We start from the raw sequence: 22,535 nt of genomic DNA on the forward strand, positions 1-22,535 counted from the left end.
TATGTACATCTTCTGATTTAACAACAATAACATTATAAATAGTAACATAGCTGAACATGGTATTGCACATTTAGCTTTGAGTGTTACTGACCTGAGATGTTTTTATTACATGAATTAAGGTGACTGAGGCTTTTTAACACCTCATTTTTCCACCTCCGCAATATCGCCAAACTCCGTCCCTCTCTCACCCGCCCCGCAGCTGAGCGACTCATTCACGCCTTCATCTCCTCCCGCCTTGACTATTGCAACTCACTCCTCTTCGGCATCAGCACAACAACCCTCAACAGACTCCAGCGTGTCCAGAACGCAGCCGCCAGACTCCTCACCCACACCAAATCATGGCATCACATCACCCCGGTCCTCAAAGAACTCCACTGGCTCCCCGTCTCACACCGCATTCACTACAAACTCCTGGTCCTCACCTATAAAGCCCTCCACCATCTGGTCCCCCCCTACCTCACTGACCTCCTCATCCTCTACCAACCACCCCGGTCCCTCAGATCCACCTCAGCCGGTTTGCTTTCAATCCCCAAGGCCAAACTCCGGAGATTCGGGGACAGAGCCTTCTCTGTGGCAGCCCCGAAGCTCTGGAACTCCCTCCCCCAAGACCTCCGTGAGTCTCATTCCCTCACCCTGTTCCAGTCCCGTCTCAAAACCCACCTCTTCAACTCTACTTATCCTTATACCCGCCCCTCCCCCCTCTGAACCAACATCCTCCTGACTGCTTTTCTGTTTTGTTTTTGTTTGTGTTTTTGTTCTTGTTTTGTTTGTCGACCTTACTCGTAATGTAAAGCGTCTTTGGGTCTAGAAAAGCGCTATATAAATCACATTTATTATTATTATTATTATTATTATTATTATTACTATTAGGGCCGGGACTCGATTAAAAAAAATAATCTAATTAATTAGAGGTTTTGTAATTAATCACATTTTTAATCACATATAAATATTTGACCTGAGAACAGTGAGAAGATGTCAATAAAGTGTGCCGTCACACAGAGGTAATTTGAATTGCTTACCGAGATCCAATGATCCCCAGTCAGGGCAACACATTCGGCTTTCTCCAATAAATTCTCTTTATCTTCCTTTTCATTGTCATAAAGCTGCTGGATTATTTTTGTCACTGTCTTTCTGCATGGCAGCTCATATGTTGTGTCAGACGATGCAATCTGTAGTACCTTTTGCAGCCCCTTATCTTCTACCACTCCAAGTGGTCTACAGTCGAGTGCAATCCAGTGAGCTGGTTATTTTTTCAGACGTGGACTTAGTTATCCTGGCCCTGAAACCAGTCATCTGGTTGGGTGTGGGTCATACTTGTCAACCCTCCCGATTTCGCGGGAGACTCCCGATTTCATTGCCCTCTCCCGGTTTCCTCCTGGGGTCATATTTCTCCCGCATTTCTCCTGATTTCTGACAAAATCAGATTTACACACGACTGTTTCCACTCGGACTTTAATACAAATACACCATGGTTTGGTTTCCATGGTAACACATCTCTTTAGTAGCGCGTGCAACTCAAAGTCTGAGAGGGTGAGGCAGATATTCACAGAAAACAGAACAAGAATCGACAACTACTCTACTCTCTGCTCACTCCTTTCCTGTAAAATGCAGGTCCAGCCCACACATATGCTCCATCAAGGACGGTGCTACAGGCCGCAAGGCAGTGCACTTACAACTACAATAAGCATGTTAATGTTAATCTAACAGCTCCGGCGATCCACTAGCACCCCCCCCCCCCCCCCCCCCCCCATTTCCCATCCACAGGGCCAACCAAAGCGGTCTCATCAGCTTCTTTGTTCATGTTTGACTCCTGTTCACTGTGGTTTGTTGTTGTCTGAAGTCATGAACGTTAGTTGGTGCTCCAGTATAATCGGTACGCCTGAAACTCATCCAGTGAGAAACGTTCCGCAGGGCAAAAATAAGTGAGATTAAAATGCGTTAATTTTTTTAAGGCGTTAATGTTTGTGTAATTAATTAATCTTAATTAACGCGTTAAAGTCCCGGCCCTAATTATTATACAAAGTAATTCAAACTAGCTGCACCTTTACCAGCTTTGAGAACACTTTCATGATCAATCATTATAAAACATATCAGATATTATTCTGAAATGGACCAATCTGCACAATGACTACTTTTACTGTCGCTACTTTAACTATATTTTGATGATAATACTTTTCTACTTTTACTTGAGGAATATTTTGAATGCAGGACTTTTACTGTAACAGAGTATTCCTACACTCTGGTACTTCTACTTTCACTCAAGTATAAGATCTGAGTACTTCTACTTTTACTCAAGTACAAGATCTGAGTACTTCTACTTTTAATCAAGAACAAGATCTGAGTACTTCTACTTTTACTCAAGTACAAGATATGAGTACTTTTACTTTTACTCTAGTACAAGATCTGAGTACTTCTACTTTTACTCAAGTACAAGATCTGAGTAATTCTCCTTTTACTCAAGTACAAGATCTGTGTGCTTCTTCTACTTTTACTCAAGTACAAGATCTGAGTACTTCTCCTTTTACTCAAGTACAAGACCTGAGTGCTTCTACTTTTACTCTAGTACAAGATCTGTGTGCTTCTACTTTTACTCAAGTACAAGATCTGAGTACTTCTACTTTTACTCAAGTACAATATATATATACTTATACCACCTCTGTTTATAGCCTATGAAAAAAACTATTAGAAATAGAAGGCTAAAACTAACGTTAGCAGATAGGGACAATGTATGCTAGCTCATCCAGTCTGTGCCACAGTGACTCCGGACGCACAGTTAATATTAACGAACGCACCCGTAGGTAATGTAGCTGCTGAAGCTAGACCATCATCTCGGAGCAGCAGAGCCTTATTATACATCCATGAGCAGAGCCGACAGGCAGGAAGACTCGAGCACACAGCTCGTACTTCATTATAATATATAAAAAAGAACACCATGCGTGTCATGATGGCACATAACAGCTCACGGCCGCAGATTAATCCGTGTCCCAGACCACCCCATACCCCAAAAATATGTTTTTGCAGATCTACATGAATCACACAAACGACCTATTTTGGATTCAAAACGGCGAATTTCGCCGAAAGGTGACAAGTTTGCATCACTGAACATAGACAGAGCACAACTGAAACATAACATCTGAAACGATGTAACAACATAATACACTTTGTGGGGATGCAGCTTGGGATGTGAGGAGTGAGGGACACGGCTTAGAACGGGCGTGTCGCCTGGCAGGACAGGAGAGTGTGTGCAGCAGTCTGCCTTGATTTATGAATTCATGTCCGTGACACTCACTGCTGCCCACGGCTGTTTTATAGAAGGAAAACCTCCTTCACTTCATGAAAGTGTTTTAACCACACACACCTCTACACACACATGACGGGTGTTATTTTCCCCATAAGGAACAAGTCGCTGCAAATTATCCCGCTTATTACACGGCCACATTCTCAACAAAGTAACATTATAATTATGGTCATTTAATATATAAAGACTATATATTATTGAATTACAAGATTAGATATACTTTAGTTGATCTAAAATATTGATGTGTTCAAATGCTCTTCAAAACACAACTGAAAGTCCATGAAACTTGTCTTTCTGTATTATTGAATGAAGCGCCATCTCCTGGTTAAAACCTGAAATTGAAAATCTGGCAACGCCCTCTTGGAAAATAGTGGGAGGGCTTAACATTCCTCTATACTGGTCTGTGGCAGGTCGTAGGCAGGAAGCTGTAAGCTGGAGTCTGAAATGAAGTGCTACATCTGTATGATCGTCACCCTGAGCAGCCTGGGCCGTCGGGAGTCGGCCCTAGAAGGGGGGGTACTGTAGTGTCCCGTCAATTATGTTAAGTTTTGTTATGTTTGTGATCGTCATGTTCATGTTAGTTTAGTTTATGTTCCACTTCCTGTTTTATTTTGTACTCACCTTGTCTCATTCCAGGTCCCTTTACTTCCTGCTCTGGTTCCTTTTCCCACGATCGTCAGTGTCTGTCCCGCCCCCGATTGTTTCCACCTGTGCCCACTTACCTCATGTATATATTGTCCTGTCTCCCCTTGTTAGTTGTCGGTTCGTCTTGTTCATTGTCCCAAGAAGCCAGATCCAAGCCATCACTTAAGAGATTCAGTGTTTTGCCTTTTTCCCTCCATGTGAGCGCTTTACTTTTGTCATTTTTGTTAATTCCTCTAAAAGAGTGATTTTGTTTTTGCAAGTAAAGATTATTTTTCTTCAAACCTTTTTTGTCTCTGGGTTGTGCATTTGAGTCCTCCAAACTATTGAGTCAAGGTTCCTAACAGAGAGATTGGGTTATTCATGTTCCCTGTTTACATGATAAATACTAGTAACCTGGCATTTCGACGCCTTTTCTCATCTAAACTATTCAGTATGTGTATCTCCCTATCATGACATAAAGACGAAACTCCTCTCCAGAAGTGAGACGCCGCCATGGCCGTGGGAAGTAGGGGTGCTGAGGGTGCTGCAGCACCCCCTGGTGGAGGACAGGGGATCTGCACTTCCACAAGATATAATACAAAAAAAAAGAATTTTCAGCCTTGATGTAACAACATTCCTAATTAAGTAAAGATAACACCCTTTTCACCCCGGTTACATTTTCCATTTTCCCTGTACGATGGGCGCTGTAGTGATAAAAGTGGAGGATGTTGGCTTAGCAGGCGCCCGCAGCTCACAGCCAAAGTGAGAGAGATAGAGAGAGGGGATACCGCGGTACCGGCGGGGATTGTTGTTAGCTTCTGCTGCGCTAACGGATATAAGAGCTGTTTCTACAATAATGTGGAGGGAGAGCTCTGTCCTGTCAGACTGAGAGGCTCAGTGAGGTAAAGGACTCTGAGTGTTTAGATAGTTCACTTTAGTCTAAGTTATCTCAGTGAGTCTCAAACGGTTTGATCACAGTTTATGTAAACAAATATTTCCAAGGCACACCTTTATAATTATTAGGATAAATAAAAACAGGTTTGACATCATTCCAATGTATACTATAGGACAGTAAACCAAAAATATCGTTTAAAACTGGAGAGATTTAAAAATATGCATAAATAAATAAATGTTAACTGATAAAATAAGATATGAATGAACAACACAAATAAAATAAGTTACATTTATTTGTTATTGGCTATGGTAGGTTATTGGAAATGTTCACATACTTATTTGATTAATAAAATGCAAACCGATCTTTTTCATATGGGTGTTTTAGAGTAGTATCCGCTAGATCAGTCTCTAATTGGGCGCTCAAAGTGCACCAGATTGAAGCATTTTACTTTAAAATGTTAAAAAGGGGGGGCATCCCGGACCCCCCTAGAGGATGTGAAGTCCACCCCCCCAATTAAAACATGTTATAATACTAAATACATTTGAAGCCTTGTTATATAAGCTTTAGACCATTTCAATATGTTTCTCTTTTTGTAGTGTATTGGTCTTTAGTAGAGGTTTTTCATTGCCAGCTAAAATCTTGCCTATAGGGCAGCACATTGGTCAGAACCAGCCCTGGTGTCATCCCCACAGCACCCCCCATTTGAAACATGTTCCCACGGCTATGGACGCCGCCATCACTGTTAACTGATTAACTGCTACCAGCTGAAGACTTACTTTCCTCTTCTTTGAAAATGTTTTTCTTATGTCCATGTTGTCTGGGGGAGAAAACATATCAAACTAAGAGATCGTCAGCTTTGATTTTCGCTGTATTAACAATGTCCTGAACACTTGGTGTGTGTGCCTTACCTCCGCTAACGGCATCACTTCATACAACAGATCTGAGCTGTCCAACTATGAAAACACTCCTTGAACATGCGTGCGCTATGGGAGAATCTGCCTTGGTACAAAGTAGCAGTGAAAACATGGTACGGAGTTTCATTGATTTGGGCATTCTCTCAATAAGCAAGTGGAATGGATTTGATAGTGAAGCACTGACACAGTGCTCTACAAAGTGCGGCGAGTGGATAGACCGATTCACGGACTTTCCACATGGTAGAAGTGTGGGGGTCTAAACTAATCATTTCAAAAAGTGGGGGGGACTTGTCCCACCCTCATATAATGGCTGCGACGCCCATGCATGTTACTAATCCTTACAGTGTAAGTGTAAGGCTTACACTTACACTTACGGTCATTGCTTTCTGACGGACTTGACCCTTTTACTATTCAGGTTGCATGGGGAAATTAGTAGCAGTCTAATGCCATGCTATTCAGTTCACTTTCTCCTACTTCCTGTACCCGGTTTCCTGTCTAACCTTCAGCACAAACTTTACAAAAATATAAATGTGTAAATATGAAACATACAGTTCAATATCACCTTGCTATTGGTAGCTGAACTGTCAATACCCCAAAGCATATTCTTCGATATAAATACCTAATTTTGAGTTATTTAGACACAATTAACACTTATAGTTTCATTTCTTGTTACATAAGAATAGATCATATTTGTTAAGTGTTATTATGGGATAATTACTATTCTTGTGCTATTACTTGTAGAATATGGTCATGTAGAATAAGGCATTAATAAGTGTTTTATAATGATTAATAAAGAGCCAATATACTGCTAATATGCATGTTAATTAACAACTAGTTGATGGTGAATTTGTGTACCTTAATATAAAGTGTTACCAAGATTGCAAATAAAGACATTCATCTCAAATTGAAAAGAGATGATTCACGGCAGATTTGAGTTATTAGTGAATTTTTACCTGCAAATCATTTGTGACAAGTTGAAGAGAACACACGTCATTGCTTTTAAAATTCATAAACCACTAATGGAGCCTTTAAGGGACAATTTAAGGTTTAAAGGGGTTCATTTCTACTAACTGAGGCCGTATTAGTGCAAATCCATGAGGGTTTGTTAGCACACAGCTGATGGTAATTCAATTAAAATGTTTGCATGCCCACTATTCATGAACACACACACACACACACACACACACACACACACACACACACACACACACACACACACACACACACAAATACATGTACAGCCTCCTGAATATATATAAATATAGAGGTTTAAAGCTGTGTCACATCCATTTACATAGGAGCATGTTGTTAAGGTCCCGCTTTGACATTCAATTAAAACGTTTACATTTCTGCTTAATTAATTCAGCGGATGGCGGGGGGAAAAGACGAATGGACGGCCGCTTTGACAGGAGGCCGATAACCATGTGTGTGTGTGTGTGTGTGTGTGTGTGTGTGTGTGTGTGTGTGTGTGTGTGTGTGTGTGTGTGTGTGTGTGTGTGTGTGTGTGTGTGTGTGTGTGTGTTTGTGTGTGTGTGTGTGTGTGTGTGTGTGTTAAGGTCACAGCAGGCTGACTATTATAATTCATCTCTATAGACATGTATTCAGCAGGGACCTATATTCTCTTTTTCAGCTTTATTTCCTGCAGCTGAAGCAAGGCTGAGCAGAGGTGTTTTTAATGCACTAAAGTGTTTTAAAGCTCCAACACGTCTGCATGGACTTCATTATCCCTCGGTTTATTGTTAAAAGCTAACCGCTGCAGCTCATTATTGATCGCTGCATGCTGGAAAATGCATTGGTTTGTCGATCAGGAAGAAAAACATAAAAATCCACATAGCTGCGGGATAATATTTTCATGTTTTGATTTGAGATTTTACATTCTACTGATTTGTCATAGATTAAATATACAACATGATGATTTAAAAAAGAAAAACTCTACATAATAGTGTATGATATAGTATTTCCATCAATATTTCTCAACAGCAGTTTATTAACACATAAAATAACAAATATAATATTTTAATAACTTCCTTAAAAGTGTTTCAGAAAAGACAACCTGAGAGCATTTTAATAATAAAAAAAATGTTGCACCTTTTTAAAATGTTATAGGATCCTGTGTTTATTTATTTTGTTTTTTTAGATACGGTAGCCGACAAACACGTTACAACGCCCCAAAACCTTTCCATTAGTAGAAATGCGCTGTAGTTTCAAAATCAATGCAAATAAAGAAACACAAATGTGCCAAAACACATGAAGAAACATTTTCACCAACTTGACAGCACATGAGCAGCATTGGGAAAACATTCACCAACTTGAAGAAACATGCGCAGAGTTTCCAAAAAGTGATGCATACACAAAACACTGCAAGAAGCCCAAAACATAACGGAAACGGGGACACTAAAAAGTGATGCATTCAGTTGGCCAACTGTTACTGTCACTGGAAACATGCCTAAAATATAAGTTTTATTGGCTTATTTTAATAATTTAATCACATCATTCCGTCCGATATTATTGCAGATCTGATATAAGCTAGCTAGCTAACGTAGCTAACCTAGTCATTTCAGATACTGACAAAACACTTACAATTATGAAACAGACTAACTCTGCCAACAGTGACAGTGGGACAACTTTATAATCCCTTACATCAACAAGCGCTCCGGTCTCAGCTATGTCTCACTTATGGGTGCCCCTGTTTCCGTTGTGTTTTGGGCTTCTTGCAGCGTTTTTTTTTATTTGCAGCGTTTCGTATATGCATCGGTTTTAGTAAACGATCCGTATGTTTGGTCAAGTAGGCAAATGTTTTCTAAATACTGCTTTTGCGTTGTCAAGTTGGTGAAGATGTTTCCTTCATGTGTATGTGTTCTAGCACTTTTGTGTTATTAATTTCTACATTGTTTGAAAATGTAATGCATTTATCCTAATAGGTGTTTTGGGCCAATAGCGGATTTGCACAGGTTGGCCACAGAAGAATAGTCTCTTATAGAGTATTCTACCTTATTCTGTTGATTTTATATTGTGTTTTATTTAGATAATTTATGGATGTTTTTTTTTTTTCTACATGAACAGTAAATGTTACATATATATACAGTATATATTTACTGTTCATGCTTATATATTTAAAAAGTAATTACTTTTATTAAATGTTAAATTTATGTGTAACACCAACATGCTTCTGTGAGAAAAATAAATCCCAATTTGTGATTAATTAATTCTATCTAATCTAATGTTTTTAATCTGTTAACCTGTTAAACCCTGAGCCTGTCTTTCAGGTCTCAGGCTAGGGAAAAGAGCCATCCTTATGCGACAGTTATTTAGACTTTAAATAAATGCATATATTTATGGTGAGTTTTAGAGGCTTAGATCTCAGTATAATGATTTGTACTTGTATGATGCTCCAGGTGTTTGCAGGCTGACAGGTGTGACATTCTGCTTGTTTCTACAAATGATCAAACACACTGCTGTTATTTTTTTCGTCCGCTCAGGATGTTAAAGGTCGACACAAACAGTACTGCTAACCTTTATTTGAGTCGAGGGATCAGTTGTGTTTCAGCAATGCTTTTCCTTCTATTCTATCTCATGACCCGCTCATATTTATCATGAGACCTCTTGGAGGGTGTCAATCCACATGTTGGGAACCAGTGACCCAAAGCATTAACATGTTTTTTCTCTCTCTGTTGTCATATTGTTTGTTTGGGGGCGTTGCAGGTTATATTTAAGGATGTTTTCATCAGAGATGGAACATGCACATTGAATAGATTAAAAACAATACAAATAAATCAAGATGTTTTTTGTATTTAGAAAATGTGACATAATTTAATAAGTTCGTTTTAATTAGTTATTTTATGATTTACATTTGTATTAATTATATTACTTTTTTATTCACTTTTAAAGGTATTATTTATTCATTTGTTTTTGTTTTACAATATTTTAAATCCTACTCTTCTTTAATCTGCTTTTCTCTCATCTCCTTAAATATCCTTATCTCCTCTCCTCATCTCTCCTCTCCTCCACTTATCCTCGCACGCAATATACTTTGTACCTATTTTCTCTCCTCTCCTTTAATATTGTTTCCTTGGCATCTTTCTTCTCCGTGTCTCCTCTCCTGTCATTATATATTCTCCCTGTCCCCTCGCATCTCCTTTCATATTCTTATCTCCGCTCCTCACTTTATCTCTTCTTTAACCTCCTCTCACCTCCTCCCCTCTCCTCCTCCTCTCCTCCCCTCTTTCAATATCTTTACTGTTCTCTCCTCTCCTGTCCTGTCCTAGTCTTGTTTTCTTTCCTTGGACCATCTCTTCACATTATTTGCTCAAGTGACGCCTCTTCTCTCGTTTATCTCCTTATCTCCTTTCAACTCCTCTCCTCTATTCTTTTCTCAGTAGGCGGGGCTTAGATTCAGGTCCAGCCCACAGGGGGAAGTGCTCTGATGATATAGCCGAATTTGGAGCGCTGTTTCACGGCCAGCATTCCAGCTGTGACTCGCTGAGATTTCATCATCTTCCTCTACCCCTACTCCCAGCAGCAGGGCCCTGTAACCGCGGTTCAAGATGGAGCTCCGGACGATAGTACCCGCTCTGCTCTTCCTCTCTGCCGCCTGTCTGCACTCGGTGTCCGGCGCAGCTTCACGGACAGGACCGAAAGTCACCGAGAAGGTGGGTGATGAGATTTCACTAGAGACGCTGTGTTAGCAATAATGTAAGAAGTGAGTCTTGTTGTCTCCCCCCGCTCCGTGTGCAGTGGCGTATTCTTTCGTGCCGCTGGAGCGTGGATAATGACTGAGAGTGAGCACACGCGTGCGCTTACAAACACGCACACACTGAGAGAACTGCGGTCAACTCAGCCGTCTCTCAAATTTGCTTGGTCAAATGAGCAGCTCTTCATTTTTGAGTGCGCTATTAATAGCGTCTTTACGGTAATCGCCGAGAAGCGGCACTGACGCTAGTACAAGAATAAAAATAATGCATGTTTTTGTGCTATATTTTTCGATAACAATATGTTTTACCATAACTTCTTAATACAATTGATACTGTTGGACTCAGTACTTGTTAGACTACTTCCACATGTAAAATCAAGTACTTTTACTGTGTACTTTTTTAGTAATACTCAGTCAAACTCCCCTCCCGAGCACAATAATTCATTTATTTGCTGTTTGATGAGGGATAAAATGATTCTTAGCCATAACTTCTCAGTGAAAGTGGTACTGCTGGACAGAGTAGGCTACTACTTGGACTACTACCACAAGTACAATCAAGTACTTTTATCGTGTACTTTTTTAGTAATCCCCTGTCAAACTCCCCTACAGAGTACAATAATGCATGTTTTCTGCCATATTCGATGAGAGATAAAATGATTTTTTGCCATAAGTTCTCAGTGAAAGTGGTACTGTTGGCCTCAGTACTACTTGGACTACTACCACAAGTACAATCAAGTACTTTTATCTTGTACTTTTTGAGTAATACCCTGTCAAACTCCCCTCCAGAGTACAATACATGTTTTCTGCCATCTTTGATGAGAGATAAAATGACTGTTTAGTGCTGGATGTGCAAAGATATTAATAGGAGGATGTGCAAAACAGAAAAACTAATTAACCTTTATTTAAACATTAAAGAATACTTTAGGTTAAGGTCTTCTTTTAAGTAAGAAAAAAGCTTTGGGGGTATCTACAGATAAATATTAAGCCTGACAAAGTACTTCATATCTAATATATTGCTTTCCTGCATTGTTAACTATGTTGAAGCATTTTTTTTAACTGATATTATAGATATTAATTATACTCTTATAAGATGTATGTAGATAGTATAAGAAATGTGCAGAATATTACAGTTTAATGGTGGAGGTATACACACATATTGATTAGGGGTGTAACGGTATACGTATTCGTACCGAAATTATTCGGTATGGGCCCTTTGGTTCGGTACACGCATCGCAGCGTTCAGTTTAATTTGCTCACATTGGGTTCAACGCGTCATAGAGCGACCAAGTCATTTAATTGGACGAGAGGCATACTATGAGAGCTGGTCACAGGGATGCGTTCAAATTTAGTCAGTAATTTGAGGAATGAAATGGCGAACGCAGATAAAGTTGAGCTCGAAAATCCTCCAGCATCATTGAAGTCTCCGGTTTGGGAACATTTTGGTTTCGCAGTTACGTACAAGGATGACGGACAAAGACAGGTGGACCGAACCAAAGCTGTTTGTCGGCATTGTTCAACTACAATTGGTTACGCGGCTGGCAATACATCAAACTCTCAAGCACACTCATTTGAAAAGGCATCACCCGAACGTGAATATCACCGGTAACAAAAGAAAAAAGACTGAAGTGCTAACCCAACTCCCACTAGCATTTAAGCCTCCACCACTCGCAAAAAGTTCAGACCGAGCCAAAGCTATTACAAACGCCAAATATCCTTATGTTGCCATGTTAGCAAAGCGCTACCTGGCTGTATCTGCTATCTCTGTCCCTAGCGTTCTCCACAGCAGGAGACATTGTTAGTGCCAGCAGATCTGCCCTTTCAGCATGCAATGTTGACAAGTTAATTTTTCTTTAAAAAAACATGAAAATACAATGACAAGAAAGTCATAATGTCAAACTGGCTGCTTAGGTTCTAGTAAAGTTCAAATACAGATTATTTCAGTTAATCGAAATACTGCACCTTAATATTCATTTTATTATATTTTGTATTTATTTGAGAGAATATTCACAGTTTAATAATAATTAAAAACTCAAAACTAATATTTTATATTTTGTGAGTACTAGTAAAGTAAAATTGGTCACGTTCGAGTCCAGTTTTGGATAGTCTGCCGTGGTTTCGTTCCATTTCAAAGAGCTGTTTGATGCTCGGCGTAACCTTGGCGCACTGCCACTCCAACATCCAAATCCCAGAGCTTGAAGATTAATCACGGGTTTTTTCAAGGGCTGTAGTCCCAAACGATAGCTGAGGATTATGGGTAGTGCAGTGTCTTCGGCCATCCTCAACTCCGAAATGTTTTTCGGATTTCATATCGCATTAACACCATATCCCAACGTGCATTGCGGCTAAAACATCCAATCACCGAGCTTAAACCATAGCTGAGTATCTTGGGTAATCAGTTCAGTGGTGTGTATCGCAATGATGCTCGAAATGTCCCATATAGGCCTACGTCTATTTCTGGTTATTTTATTTTGAAATTCAGTTCCTGACGGACGCCAAAAAAGCCAGAGATTATAGAATCAAACAAATAAACAAACAAAAAGGATAATTGTGTGCTATTGTTGAGTAAATAAAAGTGTGTTATTTAGAAAAGAATAACAAATTAGAAGGAAAAAAAGATTTTAAAAATACAGATTTCAGTATTCTATGTACTGTATGTATGCGAATAATCGATTAATATTCGCCAGGGCTGTCCGATTTTCGAATTTTATCATGGTCAGTTTCTAGCATCCCTAGTACTGTCTGCGTCTGGGGATTGTTGCAGTAGAACATTCCACTGTAGCGCCCGGTACATTAATGGGAAACCCTACATGTTTGAGCACCCTCTATGAAACGTCAAGCTACCCCACAGCACCCCCAAAATAAATCTCTGGCGTCGACACTGGCCGCGGCGCATGACGGTTTTGTGCGCCCTCCCATGCAAATCATATGCCCTCTCTGTAGATTTGTTCTGGCGCCGGGTCTGCGCACACGCACACAGAAACACACACACACACGCGACTCTTAATGCGCAGTGCGTTTGCCTGCAGGTCGTTGTTACACATAGTCGACTACACGTACAAACGCACGCACGCACGCGCACACACCCAGTGCATGTATACGATAGCACATTTAATTAGTGCTTACGTTAATGCATTACATGGATTCATACGTATATAACGTTATCATTTTATGATTTGACCTTGGCTTGTCGTCTCATGGTTTTATTGTGAAAGGATGATGATTATAGAGATAATATTAGAGAATAATATTACTGAGTGCACACTCACTGTCTAAAGGAAAAGTATTAAATTGTCCTCACAAAATACAAAATTAACATGTTTTGCCGAAGTAGAAATAGTGATGTGACAAATAAAAGTTCTTTATTCAAGATGTCACCAATACAAAAGTATAAAAATATACTAAAAGAGCCAAAAGTAAAAGTAATTTTCATGCAAAGGGAACTTTAGATTTAGCTGGTTAGCTAATGAGTTCCAACCCGGGATTTATAAAAGTGTTATTGATTTAATTGTATCATAATTTATTTGTTTATTATATTTCTTGGTTATTAATCACAAATATCACATACATGCACCTTTTATGTAAGTATTGAAGTTTAAGTACAAAGTAGCAGGAATACCTATAACTACCTTAAAATGTTTAGATAAGTGCAGTATTTAATCAAATATGCTTTCCGTTGTCTAATTTGCAGATTAATGTTACTAAGTAAAACATTTGCATATTTAACATTTATTTTTAAATGTCGGAGTAGAAAAATTCAACAAAAACATTTCAATGTTTTCCTTATAGCACACCTCTGATTAATGTGTGTGTGTGTGTGTGTGTGTGTGTGTGTGTGTGTGTGTGTGTGTGTGTGTGTGTGTGTGTGTGTGTGTGTGTGTGTGTGTGTGTGTGTGTGTGTGTGTGTGTGTGTGTGTGTGTGTGTGTGTGTGTGTGTGTGTGTGTGTGTGTCCAGGTGTTTTTTGATATTACAGTCGGAGGTCATGAGGTGGGGCGGATCGTCATTGGCCTTTTTGGGGAGGTCGTCCCACTCACTGTCAATAACTTTGTCGCCCTAGCAACCGGAGAGGTAGGCGTGCAGACACACACGCATACACACATAACTTTTACAACTGTTTCATATATTCCATTGCAATATTTTAGACAAGTTCCCAACTTGTCACTTTTGTTTATGCAGCATATATATTTAATTCTAAACTCTGAAATATCTAAGTATGTTACTATACATAGATTTCACTCAAAAAGCCTTTGACATGACAAAAATGATTAAATTAAATTTCAGTTTTGTGTTAACTTCCTCTATACTCTTCTTGCTGTTGAGTCTGGTGTGTGCTGTGATGTTCCTACTTTCTGTGAATGTGTGTTGGTCATTGTGTTTGTCATGCATGTCTCTGCAGAAAGGCTATGGCTACAAAGAGACAAAGTTCCACAGAGTCATCAAGGACTTCATGATCCAGGGAGGAGACTTCACAGCTGGAGATGGAACTGGAGGTGAGACTCAAAGTGACTTCTTAAAGAGGCCTTTCCCTTTCCTGTAGTATGTTATATAGGTTTTTGTGCATGTAAATAGTCTGCAAAGGCAAAAATCCCAAAGTTCCCTTCAGAGGGTGTTTCTCTCCCACACACTCCCTCCCCTGCCTGAAACGCCTCTATTGGATTCCTTTGTTTACATACGTGACATAATGACATCATTATGTAACAGTCACGCTTCCATTTGTTAGCGCTCCAACACATTGTACATTATAGGCTAAGGGGCAGGACATCTCTCAGCGGTTGACAAATCACAACAGAACCAACTAGCTACAGTTGTATATATTTGAACCTTTTTGCTAACTTCACACAGGCCAAGGAGCCAATATTATGTTGTCTTACATTTCCATGCAATATTTAACACCACCTGAACTTGACAAAGCTTTTTCCCTTCAGGTCACAGCATCTACGGAACAACTTTTGCTGATGAAAACTTCAAACTGAAGCATTTGGGAACAGGCTGGGTGAGCTAACAGTTTATGACCTCAATATTTAGTAATAACACACTTTTTGTAAAGTCGAGGGTTCATACACTTTTTCACCAATGATTTTCAATGACTTTTCCATGACTTCTCCATGACCTTTACCTAATTTTCCATGACCAAAGAAATTACTCTTTCTCAGCGGTGCCACTGAAAATTGTTTATTTTAACATGGAACAGGAAAATAAGGTCTGCATATGAAACATGTTGTGCTAAAACAAATCCAATAGTAGGCTTACTAGCGAATCTACAGGCTAAAGCAGCTAAAATCTCTCACCAGCAAAATACCTCGTCAGTTAAATGCCATTTTACGTTTCATTACTATACGATACAGTATGTATTATCATTATAGTATTACTATTTTGGCGATTAGATCAAATATAAATTATATTTGATGCAACTTTAGTTACATTTCAATGACTTTTCCAAAACTTTGGGGAAAATATTGTTTTTCGTAACTTTTCCAGGGCCTGGAATTAGCATTTTAAATTTCCATGACTTTTCCAGGTTTTGAATGACCGTAAGAACCCTGAAAGTCATTTGTTTATGGGAGGTATGGCTTGGTGATTTAAACATAATGTGTCAAAACAATGATGATGTGATGTATGGAATTGAGAATTTTGTGGGTGTGTGTGTTTATGTACCAGGTGAGTATGGCGAACGCAGGTCCAGACACCAACGGATCGCAGTTCTTCATCCTGGCTACTAAAGCACCGTGGCTGGACGGGAAACACGTGGTTTTTGGCAAAGTCCTGGACGGGATGGTGGGTGGCCCCTCTAACTCTTTTCATAAATTGGCTGCATGCAATCTGAAAAGGTGGTTGGCTGCATGCAATCTGAAAAGGATTTTCTTTTGCGGTTGGATAAACAATTTTTTTTTAGAAATACATGATTCTCACAGAAAAGCATCAAAGCTAATTAAATATGAAGATCTTATACAATATGATCCATTGATGTAGATAAATAAACTTAACTACAACCTACTTTTCATATTTTAAGTACATTTTGCTGATAAGACTTTAGTACTGCTTTAGTACTTTTAAGTAAAGGATTCAAATACTTCTTTCAATACTACTTCTTGTACAATATCCAGATTAGATAAGCAGCATCAGATGTATTGAAATCAAAATAAAACCCTTCCTTTATCCGTTTTTAGAAAAGTTTATCTTAAAGGTGACCTATCATGCAAAATGCACTTTTGTACGTCTTTTATACATGAATATGTGTCCCCGGTGTGTCAGGGAACTCACCAAGTGTCAGAAAACACAACCCTCTCTCTTATCCTCCAGACCCAAATCTCTAAAAAAAAAAGGGGCTGCAACGGAGCTGATTATTATTTGAATTGTTCTGACGTCAGAAAAGGGGTGCTCCGCCTATATGGGCAACTCTCCACCTATCAGGGGAATGAGAGGCCGCTCGAAAGCGCTGGAGACACTGTAGTACATATGCCAGGCCTGTAAGTGGCGCTGTAGTCTGCCACAGAAGCAGAATCAGCCCTTACAAAAACAGGGCTGGAAAAGAGCAAATAGAGCGAAATGAGGCATGGCTAAAATGCATGATCTGTTTGGTATTTTGAAAAAAAAGCTTCACAGACATGTTTTATATAGGTATGGCCCTACAATATGTTTCAAATATAGCATGATAGGTCCACTTTAAGGATAAAGAGAACCAGAACAAAGAATAAAATGATCAAGTTTCTAAATGTTAGCAGAACAATGCAATCGATCGTGTGCAGTTATGGAGAAATACTGCATGCTGCATATTACGGGAAACTCCTATAAAATACTTCCAGGCGACCTATAAATATATCTCTATTGAGTGTTTCTAACCTGCTTCTGTCCGTCTACTCTGGCAGTCTGTGGTTCACACCATCGAGCTCCAGGACACCAACGACAGGAACCTGCCGTACACGGAGTGTGTGGTCGTCAACAGCGGCAGGATCCCCGTCAAAGAGCCCTTCGTGGTGGAGGTGGAGGGCTGGTAGACAATACTGTGAGACAATTAACTACAAGGACAGAATGTGATTATTATAAACTGGTGATCAATCACATGTCCAGATTGCTAAATTAACCTTTTGACATTATAAGTTTTGCATGTTAAGGTTCTAACACCAACAAGCTATGTATCAGAAATGATTATTCAAACCCTGAAAGCATATGATCAAAAAAGCCTGAGCAAAGGTTATAAACTGACAGAGCATTCAATTCAAATTTGAGTTGGTAACAAAAAAACAAGCTATTGAGCATTTTACACAGAATGCTATTATGTTACCATGCTAACAAGCTAACATATGACATCTAATCCAGGCTAAATGTTACATGCTAAATGTTAGCAAGTAAAACATCTAGCTGTATCAAGCTAACAATAGGCTAGCTTGCAATCAAACACTTGTTTTTGTTACAATAATCTCAATTTGAGACTGATTTCTACAGAGATAATATAAACTACAGATGTATTAATTTTGTTATAACATATCACACTGTGTCAAAGTGTCAAACAATTGTCTGTGAAGGGAGGAACGATTTATATATAAACATTCTAAAAGTAATTGAGGTTAAATTACACAAAATGACTCGAAGGAAAACAATCTTTGGTTGCCTTATTATATCTTCAAAATTGCCAACTCAAACTAAAACTAGTTTTGAAAAGAATTAGCCTTGAGGTATGATTTTAGGGGAAATACACTCTAATGGAATTAGAGAATCATATAACTAAGAGAAAAAATCCACATATGAACCAATTTTGCTCCGGATTTACTTTTTCTTTTTAAGTAAATGGATTTTTTGGGCTATTCACTTTTATTCACCTGTGTAATAGGACCCCTGATATATAAGCATTCCAATTCAACCATGACAAATTTGATGATATGAGGTTTTCAGTCAATAATGACACTGTATACAGAGAGGAGTAGTCCATATTCATCGGTTTCACTGTGGTTCATGTTTAATACGTTAGCATACTTGCATATTCAGTAGATGGTGCCAGATAGACCATCTACAATCTTAATAATGAATTTTGACCTCAAACATGACTAACATCATGGAAACTTGCACTTAAATACAGTATGTAGCTCCTCTTTAATCTCCAAATTTGCTTGCACTTTCTATGCATCATATCAAAGTATATTAAATTAAATTGCTGTTCACAAACATATGCAAAAAACTATCTTTGTAGCAAGTACTTAATCTTGCAATATATTTTTTTGTATCTTTCCATCATTGAACATACAGAGGTCCTTTTTATGTTTTTATTTTATTGAGATCTTCCTGATGCATTATCCACCATATCATGTTTGCAAAAACTACAGCACAAATTGCACAGGAAAGAAAATGTTCAAAAGGTGTCAAAGTAGTGATTAATATATAGTAGCTGTCCTCAATGATTTTAAAGGTTGTTCTTTGTGTGTTGTTGCTGACTTATTTAGACTTTTTTTTGGATGTTACATCTATTTTCCCTTTTCTCATTGCCGTGGGGTTTAACTGGTTAAAGTGATTATTGTGATGTCAATTCAACCAAAACTGTCGCTGTAGCATTATAATCTAGCAAAGTCCGGAAGGTTACTCCTCATATTAATCAAGTAAATGTAGCATTTTAAATTTCTTCAACAAACATATCAGGAGTTCTGTTTTCATTATTTATGAACCACAGAAGCAGAGTGCCAACAGGTGTGTTCTCTACAATAAACAATATGCTGTTGCAAAAAACAGGATGTGTATTTGATGTTATTTTGATGTCCGTGTTCTGTCTCTGTCATATTTGTGTTTTTTGGCTGTGAAATAGTTTAAAATAGCATCCAGGTAATCTTTGAGAACTCGTAAATGCCTTTTTTATTCGTGAAATTCAGAAAACAAAGGTTCACACTTTTTGTATATTCAATACATTTGATCAGTTACGTTTTCTTTGCTCACACTGTAATGATGAAAGTATGCTTAGGAAATACACACGACTAACAAAAACTGTAATGTTGACTTTAATTACATGTATTATGTCAACAGATTTCACATAACTGTATTAGGTTAGTTGAAAGCTATAGTATTAAGTTGAAATCAACAATATTAGGTTTCACTTGATACAATTGCTTTTAACTTCAAATTCAAAGGAATCTGTTAAGTGCATAGAGTTAACTTTGAACCAACACCAGGACAGCAATCTCCAGTGCCTTCAGAAATAAAAAGACATTAATGATGTGGATAGCAGACAGATTCACTGCATAATATTAACTCAATAATAGTAAATAATAAATAAATGTCGGAAAAAAATGGGAGACGATTTTATCTTGTGTTGTTTATCATAGGGGAACATTACCAACGTGATATCTGAGATACCTCATGATGTCCTTTAAGACCCTATCAAAATTGTTTGCCAAAGCTAACCCTCATGGTGTAAGGCAGGTCATAAAAGACTCAAGTTATGATTGGTGGAGGACCAATGTTTAGACTTTCTCTTCTTTCAAGTCATGACAAGATGTTTTTGTTTGACTGATCACACAACCTCAATGAAAAGGTAACTGAGACCAGTGAGGCCTCCCACAAGACTCTATGACAAACGATTTATTAGTTATGAGCTCATATCTTTAGTTTACAGTACAGTGCCAAACCACACCAATACAAGAGGAACTCCAGGCTGAGTGCAATGATGCCTCTACTACAGTACCTTAACAGCTGGGTGGGGCAATAACTCAGTCTGGACTTGGGAACCAAAGGGTCACTGATTCAAGTCCCGATCGGACAAAAAAAGTGGACTGGTAGCTGGAGAGTTCGCCTCCTGGGCACTGCCGAGGTGTCCTGAACCCCAAGCTGCTCCCCGGTGCCGGAACCCTGGCAGACCCTTCATTCTGCCACCTCTCAATAAGGTTCATGAGTCTGGCAATGGTATGTGGATCAGATAAAGTGATGAACCTTTTTGTCATCTGCAACTCTCACTGCCACAGTGCCATTTTGCCAATCGCCATCAACCAAAATAAACACGTTCACGCTTGACGTGCATGCCATTTTAGCCAACAACAGGAAAAACTGTGGCCAAGGGGTTTGGTAAATGATTGTGGACCAACCAACATACTGAGCGTCATTGTGAGCATCTAAAAATGTTGATCTAAGCACAATTGGAAACAGACAGATTCTATATTTCTTGATTTTACAAACTTACTGGCCGGGTGTGAAAACGATCGAAACACTCTTTTCTTTAGAACCCAACTTTTTCCTGAATATTAAACAGACCCTTTTTGTGTATCGCATTTGAACCAGTCGTAAATCTGCGGGCTGCTGTTTAAGAAGCGCTGGCGTTAAGCGGTGTAATTATCGTCTGTAAAAGGTGAAGCTGCAGAGGAAGGCCGAGAGCTGACAGCTGATCTCTCAGAGCCGACACAAAACTGCTGCTAATGAGAACTACAGCGGGTGATTTGTTTCCCCCTGTTCTACAACACACACACACAGATTCAAACAGATAAACAGATACACACACACCTTCACACATACACACACAAGGGAGGAAAACATCTCCGAACACAAAGGTCAGAGCGGAGCAGAAATCTCTGGAGGAAGACAGGAAGTCGACCGAAAACAATGAAATATATCACCCATGTCTGCTCAACGCGCTCGCTCCACACAAACGTCAGATCTCTACAAATTAAGAAAATATTCCAGATTTTCAATTCTGTTTTTTAGAGAACAGCTAAAGGTGAACAGCAGCTTGAGGCTTTGGTTCTGTTCATCTTTAAAACATCTGAAAGGCTGTTTTGACGTCCATCTGCTTTCCTCTAATACACTTTTTCGATTTCCCTGGAAAGCTGCCTGAAGGTTTATTTTGAATCTCCTAAATTGATCATTTGTAAATCTGAAACAAACTGTGTTTATGGGGAAGTGATAGCAGGGGATAAATCATAATAATAATAATAATAATAATAATGCATTACATTCTTTATTAGAGCGCTTTTACAGGTGCTCAAAGCGCTTTACAAATACACATTACACATATTTGACATGTAAGAGTCATTACTGTGGACATTACCCACAGGAGCAAATGCGGGTAAATTGTCTAAAGTGTCAGTGAAAAAGATCAACATTTCCAATCTCTGTAAAGTCTGTACCAGTGGTATTCTTAGTCTTAGGTCGCATTCACACCTAATAGAGAACCTCAGTGACGCGTCCTAAAACCCGGAAGTAAGTTAGCATTTGTACCACTTCCGGTTCCTTCGACAAAAAGCAATGGGATTTCTCCATAGGATTTTGGAAAATAGCTCGAAATAAGGTCTGTGTTGGACACAAATTCAGGAGACAGATCACGTTTTGTTCTACGACATTAAATACATCAGCAGTGACCCCAATGGGAATTTTTGAAGAGTTTACGTGTCTGAAAAACGATGGTTGTTAACAATTGGCTGAATAGGACTACAGAAGTTGTCCAGGCCGTTTTACGTCATTACACCGAACACGTAAACACTCCCGCTAAGTTGGTTTTTCCCCGTGTTCTGCTTGAAAGCAAGTACCTGCCTCCTGCAAACTGTTAAGGACAATTTTGAATCTGTAGTTTTGAATATGGATCTTAAGTTGCGTGACGTTGAAGCAGCGACCCTGCTGTAGTTCGTTTATAGCAGTGACCACCAACTGGCGGCCCGCGGGCCACATCCAGCCCGCCAGACATTCTCAACGGCCCGCACGACGGGGGTGACAGTGGCGTTGGCGGAGTGGTTACTGCGTTCGCCCCCCACCCATTTTTTTTTTATACAACATCTCGTGAGTAAGGTGCAGTACCGGAGTCCAACAGAGAGGCAACAGCTGCGGGACAGTAGACTGCGTACTGCGAAACCTTCCCTTCCTTGAAGAAGAAGTGATCCTTCGTTGTGAAAAGTCTGATTAATGCGCTCCGCACCACAGCAGTAGCCCCGCTGCGACAGAGTCCAACAGAGAGGCAGGAGCTGCGGGACAGTAGCCTAGAAGCAGGGTTGGGTTGTAACGGAATACATGTAACGGCGTTACGTAATCAGAATACAAAAATCAAGTAGGCTAACTATACACAAGTTATTGAGCCGTTTCCGCTCTACATCCTGAACTCCTCCCTTCGATGCAATGCACTTCCGTTTTGGCGGACTGGGTTTGTTTTGCTAGCT

General features: G+C 39.3%; 1 protein-coding gene across 1 annotated transcript; it reads left to right on the forward strand.

The window, feature by feature from the left end:
• Positions 1–10,146: 10,146 nt before the first annotated feature.
• Positions 10,147–19,129, forward strand: ppic (peptidylprolyl isomerase C). Its single transcript, XM_079687842.1, has 6 exons — positions 10,147–10,380; positions 14,374–14,487; positions 14,816–14,909; positions 15,345–15,412; positions 16,078–16,194; positions 17,286–19,129. Exons 1-6 carry the CDS (start codon positions 10,276–10,278, stop codon positions 17,412–17,414), a joined length of 627 nt encoding a protein of 208 aa, XP_079543968.1. The 5' UTR covers positions 10,147–10,275; the 3' UTR covers positions 17,415–19,129.
• The last annotated feature ends 3,406 nt before the right edge of the window (positions 19,130–22,535 follow it).

The sequence above is a fragment of the Notothenia rossii genome (genome assembly GCF_949606895.1).
Source record: "Notothenia rossii genome assembly, chromosome: 6".
NCBI classification, from domain to species: domain Eukaryota; kingdom Metazoa; phylum Chordata; class Actinopteri; order Perciformes; family Nototheniidae; genus Notothenia; species Notothenia rossii.